Source organism: Coregonus clupeaformis, chromosome 7 (assembly GCF_020615455.1).
Source record: "Coregonus clupeaformis isolate EN_2021a chromosome 7, ASM2061545v1, whole genome shotgun sequence".
Classification (NCBI taxonomy): Eukaryota; Metazoa; Chordata; class Actinopteri; order Salmoniformes; family Salmonidae; genus Coregonus; species Coregonus clupeaformis.
This window is the reverse complement of record NC_059198.1, coordinates 53,564,882-53,576,715: the sequence shown is the minus strand read 5'-3', so window position 1 is coordinate 53,576,715 and position 11,834 is coordinate 53,564,882. Positions and strand designations below refer to the sequence as shown.

Sequence of the window (11,834 nt, the reverse complement as noted above, 5' to 3'; positions counted from 1 at the left end):
TGGATTGGTCACTCCCTCTGACATCACAACACTAAGCCCTGCCCACCCCAACATGAACACGCCCCTGATGAGGAGTCAGGTGACGCGGGCGCTGGAGTATCATTGGCTGGGCTCAGCTAGACCAATCAGACAGAGCCGACACTCCTCCCTCAGAGCAGCAGCCAACCACGTGCTCCTGGTGGGGGGCGGGCCCAGCACTGATTGGCCGCAGCAGCAGGTGCTCACCTTCGACCTTAGAGACAGGAAGTGGTCATCATTGAGCGCTGGTCTCCCGCGGCGACTGAAGAACCACTGTGTGTGCTGCGTCGGAGGGTTCCTGTTTGTGATTGGAGGAGAAGAGGTGAAGGGCGGAGCAGAGTGGGGTGAAGGGAAGCCTGTTACTATGAAGACAACTAATCGTGTGTGGCGGTACGATCCTCGCTTTGCATGCTGGGAGGAAGCGGACCCCATGCTGGAGAGGAGATGCCAGTTCAGCTGCTGTGTTGTAGACCATGTTATCTATTCTATTGGGGGAACACACACACACTCAGACACACACTCCTGCCTGGCCTCAGTGGAGTTCTATGACATGGCAGCAGGTCATTGGAGGAGAGGAGTTTCTCTGCCCCGCCCCCTTTATGGCCACGCCTCGGTCACCCTGGGAACTGGAATCCTAATGTCTGGTGGTAGCCATGGCAACCAAGGCCGTACACAGGTCAGTAGCCAGGAGGGTAACCAGGGCGACTGTGAGGTCCTCTTCCTAGATATGGTTGCTAGGGGTGGAGTTTGGGAGAAGCGAGCACCGATGTCCATTGGCCGTTTTGGTCACCGCATGGCAACGGTTGCCGGACGTGTCTACGCGTTACTAGGAATGTACGAGCACTACTGCGATATCGAGCGATATGACTCACTCGCTGACCAGTGGACACGCCTACACCCAGTACTCATTGGCTCGTTCGACTACGGACTGGTGGCAACAACAAATGGGAGGCTTCTGCTGTTCGGAGGCAGGAAGTGGCAGGATGGACAGGAAGTGAACGTGGCAAGTGTTCTAGAATACGACACGGAGAGAGACCGTTGGGCCGAGATTTGTCAGCTACACACTCCTCTGACTGGAACACAATGTGTTGTCATGGCTCTGTAACATGACCATATACAGGGAGCAGAAAATAACATGGCTATATACAGGGAGTAGAAATAACATGGTTATATACAGGAAGTAGAAAATAACATGGCTATATACAGGGAGTAGAAATAACATGGTTATATACAGGAAGTAGAAAATAACATGGCTATATACAGGGAGTAGAAATAACATGGTTATATACAGGAAGTAGAAAATAACATGGCTATATGTAGGGAGCACCAGTACCGAGTCCATGTATTAACAGCGGTTCCACACGTTCCACACATGTTCCTGTAATGCAAGTTGTTTTGCAAAAATATTATTTGTATTTTATTCTGTTATATTCCATATATTCTTAGCCTACTATAAAATATAGCCAGTGTATTGACTGTTATCACGGTAAGTGTGTCTTGACTGTTTAATGAACAAAATAACTATTGATTTTATGTGCATGGTGCAGCCATTTAGCCTTGAGGCTGCGCAGACCAGTAACATAATTCAACTATTTTCTATTCCTTAGAAAATACATTTGATTAGTCTTAGGACTTTACTAAACAAACTATTAAAGGATTTACGTCATATAGCAGACGCTCTTATCCAGAGCGACTTACAGGAGCAATTAGGGTTAAGTGCCTTGCTCAAGGGCACATCGACAGATTTTTCACCTAGTCAGCTTGGGGATTAGAACCAGCGACCTTTCGGTTACTGGCACAACGCTCTAAGCTCTAACCCTAAGCTACCTGCCGCCCTTAAGTAAATTTCTTTGTAATGGATGATATTCACTGGATTTATGAAAATAGATGTCAGCCCACATCGGCCCACGTCTATTCCCACTCCTTTCTTTCCTTCTTAATGCGTTTGAGCCAAGCAGTTGTGTTGTGACAAGGTACGGGGGTATACAGAAGATAGCCCTATTTGGTAAAAGACCAAGTCCATATTATGGCAAGAACAGCTCAAACAAGCAAAGAGAAACGACAGTCCATCTTTACTTTAAGACATGAAGAACTTTGAAAGTTTCTTCAAGTACAGTCACAAAAACCATCAAGCGCTATGATGAAACTGGCTCTCATGAGGACCGCCACAGGAAAGGCGTTCTACAGCGGCATTCTACAACTCATCCAGAATGCCGCAGCCCGTCTGGTGTTCAACCTTCCCAAGTTCTCTCACGTCACCCCGCTCCTCCGCACACTCCACTGGCTTCCAGTTGAAGCTCGCATCTGTTACAAGACCCCCCCCCCAAAAAATAAAATAATAATAATAATAATAATAATTGTAAAGTGGTTATCCCACTGGCTATAGGGTGAATGCACCAATTTGTAAATCGCTCTGGATTAGAGCGTCTGCTAAATGACGTAAATGTAAATGTAAATGTGAAGGAAGACCCAGAGTTACCTCTGCTGCAGAGGATAAGTTAATTAGACTTACCAGCCTCAGAAATTGCAGCCCAAAAATACGCTTCACAGAGTTCAAGTAACAGACACATCTCAACATCAACTTTTCAAAGGAGATTGCGCGTGAATCAGTCCTTCATGGTGGAATTGCTGCGAATAAACCACTACTGAAGGACACCAATAAGAAGAAGAGACTTGCTTGGGCCAAGAAACACGAGAAATGGACACAGAGATTTTTGGTTCCAACCGCTGTGTCTTTGTGAGACGCGGTGTGGGTGATCGGATGATCTCCGCATTTGTATTTCCCACCGTGAAGCATGGAGGAGGAGGTGTTATGGTGTGGGGGTGCTTTGCTGTTGACACTGTCTGTGATTTATTTAGAATTCAAGGCACACTTAACCGGCATGGCTACCACAGCATTCTGCAGCGATACGCCATCCCTTCTGGTTTGGGCTTAGTGGGACTATAATTTGTTATTCAACAGGACAATGACCCAACACACCTCCAGGCTGTGTAAGGGCTATTTGACCAAGAAGGAGAGTGATGGAGTGCTGCATCTGATGACCTGGCCTCCACAATCCCCCGACCTCAACCAAATTGATATGGTTTGGGATGAGTCGGACCGCAGAGTGAAGGAAAAGCAACCAATAAGTGCTCAGCATATGTAGGAACAACTTCAAGACTGTTGGAAAAGTATTCCAGGTGAAGCTAGTTGAGAGAATGCCAAGAGTGTGTAAAGCTGTCATCAAGGCAAAGGGTGGCTATTTGAAGAATCTCAAATATAAAATATATTTTGATTTGTTTAACACTTTTTGGTTACTACATGATTCCATGTGTGTTATTTCATAGTTTTGATGTTTTCACTTTTATTCTACAATGTAGAAAATAGTAAAAATAAAGAAAAACCCTGGAATGAGCAGGTGTATTCAAACTTTTGACTGGTACTGTACATAATAACAACTGTGGCAAGACTAGTAAAGGCCCAGTGCACTGGTCTGTCATTGAGTCTTCAGTGTTTGAGCAAAAACCAAGAGGGCCACTCTCTTCCAGGATCGTTTTAGGGTTAGGGTTAGGTATAGGTTGAGGAATCCACAGGGTCGATCCGGAGCCTATCAGATGCTGCACGGAGACCAGGGGGTAGGGCACTCCACTTGCCGAGCAGGAGCGTCGAGGGTTCCGGGCACAACCAGCCCAGGAAGAGGGAGTGAGAAATGTTGTACGTAGTGGCTAGTGATCCAGTCACTGCCATTGTTGACCCTTCATTGCCCACTTTGATCACATTGGTTATGGGGTGTGGTGGTTGAGTAGATGTGTCCTGATTTGTATCTCTGTTTGTAGAAGTCTGGTCAAAGTAGGGTTGAGGGTAGAGGAACGTTAGAGGTTAGTGTAAAGTAAAGATAAGGGTTAGGTAAGTCCCCTGTAGCTCAGTTGGTAGAGCATGGCGCTTGCAACGCCAGTGTTGTGGGTTTGTTTCCCACGGGGGGCCAGTATGAAAATGTATGCACTCACTAACTGTAAGTCGCTCTGGATAAGAGCGTCTGCTAAATGACTAAAATGTTAGGGTTAGGTTAGGAGAAAATTTACCTCAAAGAGGACAAACAATGCACAGGCATATGTTCTTAAATTATATTGCTCCTAGGGATACAGCTTTATAAAAAAGTTGTTATATGGGAGGTGAGAAAACATTCCCAAAGGAAGGTTAAGGTTAGGGCCTGAATAAAAGGTGGAGTTTAGGGCAAAGATCAAGGACATTACTTAGTAACCTATAGGTGCTGAGGTTAAGGTGAAGGGTTAGGGTTAGAGTTACGGTTAGGGTTAGGGTTAGGATAGGGGTTGGGGTTTGGGTTAGGGTTAGGGTTAGGGTTAGGGTTAGGGTTGGGGTTAGGGTTGGGGTTAGGGTTAGGGTTAGGGTTAGGGTTAGGGTTAGGGTTTAGGGTTAGGGTTAGGGTTAGGGTTAGGGTTAGGGTTAGGGTTAGGGTTAGGGTTAGGGTTAGGTTTTGAATTAGGGTAGGGTTAAAAAGAGACTGGTTTGTCTTGTGGTGCGCAGGCCTATTGTTGTGTGCCCCTCCAATATAATGCTATAAACCATTCAACTGTTAAAATTATCTAGATTACCCCCTCCAAACTTACCAAAAGTAAGTAGGTTATTATTGTTTCTAAATGATAGTCTGAGTGGTTAGTCCTGTCGTTCTCCGCCAACATCAAGGCGGTGACCCGCTCCTGCAGGTTCATGCTCTACAACATTCGGAGAGTGCGACCCTGCCTTACACAGGAAGCGGCGCAGGTCCTGGTCCAGGCACTTGTCATCTCCCGTCTGGACTACTGCAACTCGCTGTTGGCTGGGCTCCCTGCCTGTGCCATTAAACCCCTACAACTCATCCAGAATGCCGCAGCCCGTCTGGTGTTCAACCTTCCCAAGTTCTCTCACGTCACCCCCCCTCCTCCGCACACTCCACTGGCTTCCAGTTGAAGCTCGCATCCGCTACAAGACCATGGTGCTTGCCTATGGAGCAGTGAGGGGAACGGCACCTCTGTACCTTCAGGCTCTGATCAGTCCCTACACCCAAACGAGGACATTGCGTTCATCCACCTCTGGCCTGCTGGCTCCCTTCCTCTGCGGAAGCATAGCTCCCGCTCAGCCCAGTCAAAACTGTTCGCTGCTCTGGCACCCCAATGGTGGAACAAGCTCCCTCACGACGCCAGGACAGCGGAGTCACTCACCACCTTCCGGAGACATTTGAAACCCCACCTCTTTAAGGAATACCTGGGATAGGATAAAGTATTCCTTCTAACCCCCCCCAAATTGTAAAGTGGTTATCCCACTGGCTATAGGGTGAACGCACCAATTTGTGAGTCGCTCTGGCTAAGAGCGTCTGCTAAATGACGTTAATGTGCCCTTGAGCAAGGCACTTAACCCTAATTGCTCCTGTAAGTCGCTCTGGTTAAGAGCGTCTGCTAAATGACTAAAATGTAAATGTAAAAATGATGGTTATCTAGGACCATGAAGGGACTGAGATATTAAAATATACAAGGGATCAGGGGATAGATGCTTTAATAATACATATACAAACACAATTATATCCACATATATAAGCGCTAGAAGACAAAGTGTTAAGAGATAAAGTGCTAAAATGTCAAAACAAAATCAAATACCTAAAAAAGGAAGGAATAAAACTATTTAAGATAAGCATGCAAATATTAAATATTAGACAAACCCACTTAAACTTTATTTTTGTTTGAATAGTGCATCCTTCTTTCACCTCCTTGAGATCCCTGTAAACAAGTGCTATCCCTTTCGATTGATCCCATCTAACTGGTTAAAAACGCTCATTCAGACCGGTGGGTGTAATTGTTTGAAGATCTCTTATCCACCCACGTTCCACTGCTTTTCGCCGCCCACTGGTCCACCCAGAACATGACTGTAGCCGGATATATTGAGGTAAGTGATGGGGTGATCCTGGAAATGAGTGACTAGTTCTGTGTGTAGATGGGCCCGTTTGATGTTGTATAGATGTTGTTTAAGTCTAGTTTCTATTGTATACTGAGTTTCCCCAATGTAGTGTTTTTTGCATAATGTACAGGTAATTATATAAATGACATTTGGAGTGTTGAATGAGATAGAGTCTAGAACTGGAGTGGAGGTCTTGCTGTGTGGATTTGAAATGAATTTTCTTGGTTTGAAGTGGGCCGTGTGAGGTTTGGGTGGTTGTGGGGGCTTAGTGCTGTATTTTGCTTTGATTAGGACGTCTTTGAGACTCTTATTCCTGAGATAATTCTATATGGCTGGAAGGGTGTGTATGCCTGTTGAGTAATGAGAAAATTATGCTTGAATGCCTGATGTAGCGGTCTGATCCTATGTGAGAATGTAGTGACTAAGGGGATAAGGATTGTCTGCTGATTGGAAGAGGAATCAGAGGAGGAGAGAAGGTTGTGATTCTGAGAGGGGGGGGTTTTGGTGGGGTTAGGGTTAGGAGTAGGGTTAGGGGTGGGAACAGGATACGAACCCGGGTTAGGGTAAGGGTTAAGGTTAGGGTCAGGGTCAGGGTTAGGGTTAGGAGTAGGGTTGGGGGTAGGTTTAGGGTTAGGGTTAGGGTTAGGGTTAGGGTTAGGGTTAGGGTTAGGTACAGGGATAAAAACTCAATTGGACACCCCTGTCCAATTCTGTATGTGGAGAAGGTAATGTCGTGGGGAGCTGGGGTTTGTTTTGTTGTACTCCTGGGAGGCCGTAGATGTCCATCGATGTGCTTTGGAGGGGGCTAGGTGGATTTCAACATTTTGTTATGTTTTTTGCACATAGGGTACAGGGATAAAAACTCCATCGGACACCCCTGTCCAATTCTGTATGTGGAGAAGGTAATGTCGTGGGGAGCTGGGGTTTGTTAGGGTTAGGGTTAGGGTTAGGGTTAGGGTTAGGGTTAGGGTTAGGGTTAGGTACAGGGATAAAAACTCCATCGGACACCCCTGTCCAATTCTGTATGTGGAGAAGGTAATGTCGTGGGGAGCTGGGGTTTGTTTTGTTGTACTTCTGGGAGGCCGTAGATGTCCATTGATGTGCTTTGGAGGGGGCTAGATGGATTTCAAAATTTGGCTATGTTTTTTGCACATAGGTACAGGGATAAAAACTCCATCGGACACCCCTGTCCAATTCTGTATGTGGAGAAGGTAATGTCGTGGGGAGCTGGGGTTTGTTTTGTTGTACTTCTGGGAGGCCGTAGATGTCCATTGATGTGCTTTGGAGGGGGCTAGATGGATTTCAAAATTTGGCTATGTTTTTGCACATACAGGGATAAAAACTCAATTGGACACCCCTGTCCAATTCTGTATGTGGAGAAGGTAATGTCGTGGGGAGCTGGGGTTTGTTTTGTTGTACTTCTGGGAGGCCGTAGATGTCCATTGATGTGCTTTGGAGGGGGGCTAGATGGATTTCAAAATTTGGCTATGTTTTTTGCACATACAGGGATAAAAACTCAATTGGACACCCCTGTCCAATTCTGTATGTGGAGAAGGTAATGTCGTGGGGAGCTGGGGTTTGTTTTGTTGTACTTCTGGGAGGCCGTAGATGTCCATTGATGTGCTTTGGAGGGGGCTAGATGGATTTCAAAATTTGGCTATGTTTTTTGCACATAGGTACAGGGATAAAAACTCCATCGGACACCCCTGTCCAATTCTGTATGTGGAGAAGGTAATGTCGTGGGGAGCTGGGGTTTGTTTTGTTGTACTTCTGGGAGGCCGTAGATGTCCATTGATGTGCTTTGGAGGGGCTAGATGGATTTCAAAATTTGGCTATGTTTTTTGCACATACAGGGATAAAAACTCAATTGGACACCCCTGTCCAATTCTGTATGTGGAGAAGGTAATGTCGTGGGGAGCTGGGGTTTGTTTTGTTGTACTTCTGGGAGGCCGTAGATGTCCATTGATGTGCTTTGGAGGGGGCTAGGTGGATTTCAAAATGTTGTTATGTTTTTTACACATACAGGGATAAAAACTCAATTGGACACCCCTGTCCAATTCTGTATGTGGAGAAGGTAATGTCGTGGGGAGCTGGGGTTTGTTTTGTTGTACTTCTGGGAGGCCGTAGATGTCCATTGATGTGCTTTGGAGGGGGCTAGATGGATTTCAAAATTTGGTTATGTTTTTTGCACATAGGGTACAGGGATAAAAACTCCATCGGACACCCCTGTCCAATTCTGTATGTGGAGAAGGTAATGTCGTGGGGAGCTGGGGTTTGTTTTGTTGTACTCCTGGGAGGCCGTAGATGTCCATCGATGTGCTTTGGGGGGGGCTAGGTGGATTTCAAAACTTAGTCTCCGTCTGATGGATTCTGCTAAGTGTTTGGCTCTTTGGTGACTTAAAAAAAAGGGTTAGGGTTAGGGTTAGGGTTAGGGTTAGGGTTAGGGTTAGGGTTAGGGTTAGGTACAGGGATAAAAACTCCATCGGACACCCCTGTCCAATTCTGTATGTGGAGAAGTTAATGTCGTGGGGAGCTGGGGTTTGTTTTGTTGTACTCCTGGGAGGCCGTAGATGTCCATCGATGTGCTTTGGAGGGGGCTAGATGGATTTCAAAATTTGGTTATGTTTTTTGCACATAGGTACAGGGTTAGGGTTAGGGTTAGGTACAGGGATAAAAACTCCATCGGACACCCCTGTCCAATTCTGTATGTGGAGAAGGTAATGTCGTGGAGAGCTGGGGTTTGTTTTGTTGTACTCCTGGGAGGCCGTAGATGTCCATCGATGTGCTTTGGAGGGGGCTAGGTGGATTTCAAAACTTAGTCTCCGTCTGATGGATTCTGCTAAGTGTTTGGCTCTTTGGTGACTTAAAAAAAAGGGTTAGGGTTAGGGGTTAAGGGTTAGGGTTAGGGTTAGGGTTAGGGTTAGGGTTAGGGTTAGGTACAGGGATAAAAACTCCATCGGACACCCCTGTCCAATTCTGTATGTGGAGAAGGTAATGTCGTGGGGAGCTGGGGTTTGTTTTGTTGTACTTCTGGGAGGCCGTAGATGTCCATTGATGTGCTTTGGAGGGGGCTAGATGGATTTCAAAATTTGGCTATGTTTTTTGCACATACAGGGATAAAAACTCAATTGGACACCCCTGTCCAATTCTGTATGTGGAGAAGGTAATGTCGTGGGGAGCTGGGGTTTGTTTTGTTGTACTTCTGGGAGGCCGTAGATGTCCATTGATGTGCTTTGGAGGGGGCTAGATGGATTTCAAAATTTGGCTATGTTTTTGCACATAGGTACAGGGATAAAAACTCCATCGGACACCCCTGTCCAATTCTGTATGTGGAGAAGGTAATGTCGTGGGGAGCTGGGGGTTTGTTTTGTTGTACTTCTGGGAGGCCGTAGATGTCCATTGATGTGCTTTGGAGGGGGCTAGATGGATTTCAAAATTTGGCTATGTTTTTGCACATACAGGGATAAAAACTCAATTGGACACCCCTGTCCAATTCTGTATGTGGAGAAGGTAATGTCGTGGGGAGCTGGGGTTTGTTTTGTTGTACTTCTGGGAGGCCGTAGATGTCCATTGATGTGCTTTGGAGGGGGCTAGATGGATTTCAAAATTTGGCTATGTTTTTGCACATACAGGGATAAAAACTCAATTGGACACCCTGTCCAATTCTGTATGTGGAGAAGGTAATGTCGTGGGGAGCTGGGGTTTGTTTTGTTGTACTTCTGGGAGGCCGTAGATGTCCATTGATGTGCTTTGGAGGGGGCTAGATGGATTTCAAAATTTGGCTATGTTTTTTGCACATAGGTACAGGGATAAAAACTCCATCGGACACCCTGTCCAATTCTGTATGTGGAGAAGGTAATGTCGTGGGGGAGCTGGGGTTTGTTTTGTTGTACTTCTGGGAGGCCGTAGATGTCCATTGATGTGCTTTGGAGGGGGCTAGATGGATTTCAAAAATTTGGCTATGTTTTTTGCACATACAGGGATAAAAACTCAATTGGACACCCCTGTCCAATTCTGTATGTGGAGAAGGTAATGTCGTGGGGAGCTGGGGTTTGTTTTGTTGTACTTCTGGGAGGCCGTAGATGTCCATTGATGTGCTTTGGAGGGGGCTAGATGGATTTCAAAATTTGGCTATGTTTTTTGCACATAGGGTACAGGGATAAAAACTCCATCGGACACCCCTGTCCAATTCTGTATGTGGAGAAGGTAATGTCGTGGGGAGCTGGGGTTTGTTTTGTTGTACTCCTGGGAGGCCGTAGATGTCCATCGATGTGCTTTGGGGGGGGCTAGGTGGATTTCAAAACTTAGTCTCCGTCTGATGGATTCTGCTAAGTGTTTGGCTCTTTGGTGACTTAAAAAAAAGGGTTAGGGTTAGGGTTAGGGTTAGGGTTAGGGTTAGGGTTAGGGTTAGGTACAGGGATAAAAACTCCATCGGACACCCCTGTCCAATTCTGTATGTGGAGAAGTTAATGTCGTGGGGAGCTGGGGTTTGTTTTGTTGTACTCCTGGGAGGCCGTAGATGTCCATCGATGTGCTTTGGAGGGGGCTAGATGGATTTCAAAATTTGGTTATGTTTTTTGCACATAGGTACAGGGTTAGGGTTAGGGTTAGGGTTAGGGTTAGGGTTAGGGTTAGGTACAGGGATAAAAACTCCATCGGACACCCCTGTCCAATTCTGTATGTGGAGAAGGTAATGTCGTGGAGAGCTGGGGTTTGTTTTGTTGTACTCCTGGGAGGCCGTAGATGTCCATCGATGTGCTTTGGAGGGGGCTAGGTGGATTTCAAAACTTAGTCTCCGTCTGATGGATTCTGCTAAGTGTTTGGCTCTTTGGTGACTTAAAAAAAAAGGGTTAGGGTTAGGGGTTAAGGGTTAGGGTTAGGGTTAGGGTTAGGGTTAGGGTTAGGGTTTAGGGTTAGGGTTAGGGTTAGGGTTAGGGTTAGGGTTAGGGTTAGGTACAGGGATAAAAACTCCATCGGACACCCCTGTCCAATTCTGTATGTGGAGAAGTTAATGTCGTGGGGAGCTGGGGTTTGTTTTGTTGTACTCCTGGGAGGCCGTAGATGTCCATCGATGTGCTTTGGAGGGGGCTAGATGGATTTCAAAATTTGGTTATGTTTTTTGCACATAGGTACAGGGTTAGGGTTAGGGTAAGGGTTAGGGTTAGGTACAGGGATAAAAACTCCATCGGACACCCCTGTCCAATTCTGTATGTGGAGAAGGTAATGTCGTGGAGAGCTGGGGTTTGTTTTGTTGTACTCCTGGGAGGCCGTAGATGTCCATCGATGTGCTTTGGAGGGGGCTAGGTGGATTTCAAAACTTAGTCTCCGTCTGATGGATTCTGCTAAGTGTTTGGCTCTTTGGTGACTTAAAAAAAAGGGTTAGGGTTAGGGGTTAGGGTTAGGGTTAGGGTTAGGGTTAGGGTTAGGGTTAGGGTTAGGTTTAAGAGAAAATTGCCCTTCAAGAGGACCAAATACACGGGCACATGTTCTCTAATTCTATTTCTCCTATTAATAAATCATCTTCCTACAGGAAATTGGGAGATATACCCCAAAGAAAGATGTTATGGTTTATCCCTGAAAAAGAACAGATAAGAGTAACCTTTTCCTCCAAGAGGATAAACACCCAGACACTACCCAAACAATACATACCTTCCAATTCCCAGGCTCCTCAGAATACATCTTTATGAAGCCAGGGTTATAATTTAAAATACCAATTAAGATTGTCAGTGTCAAGGTTAAAATTAGGCTCTCATACTTTGTTTCAGACCTGTGGGATTCCTGATATCCACTTTTTAAGTCCCAAGGGGTTAGGGTTAAGGTTAAATTTGAGGCTTGAGTTCAAATTAAGGTTGGTATCGGGGTCAAGGTTCAGGGATTGAGGTGGGGG

The 11,834-nt window shown here is 45.9% G+C and overlaps 1 protein-coding gene across 1 annotated transcript in view; it reads left to right on the top strand.

Moving 5' to 3' along the window:
* Nucleotides 1–1,212, top strand: part of LOC121570641 (kelch-like protein 34) — a 1,880-nt gene extending 668 nt beyond the window's left edge. The window contains exon 1 of the mRNA XM_041882117.2: nucleotides 1–1,212. This exon is cut by the window's left edge and continues 668 nt beyond it. Within this exon, the coding sequence (XP_041738051.2) occupies nucleotides 1–1,123 (1,123 nt within the window). The 3' untranslated portion in view covers nucleotides 1,124–1,212.
* Nucleotides 1,213–11,834: the final 10,622 nt, after the last annotated feature.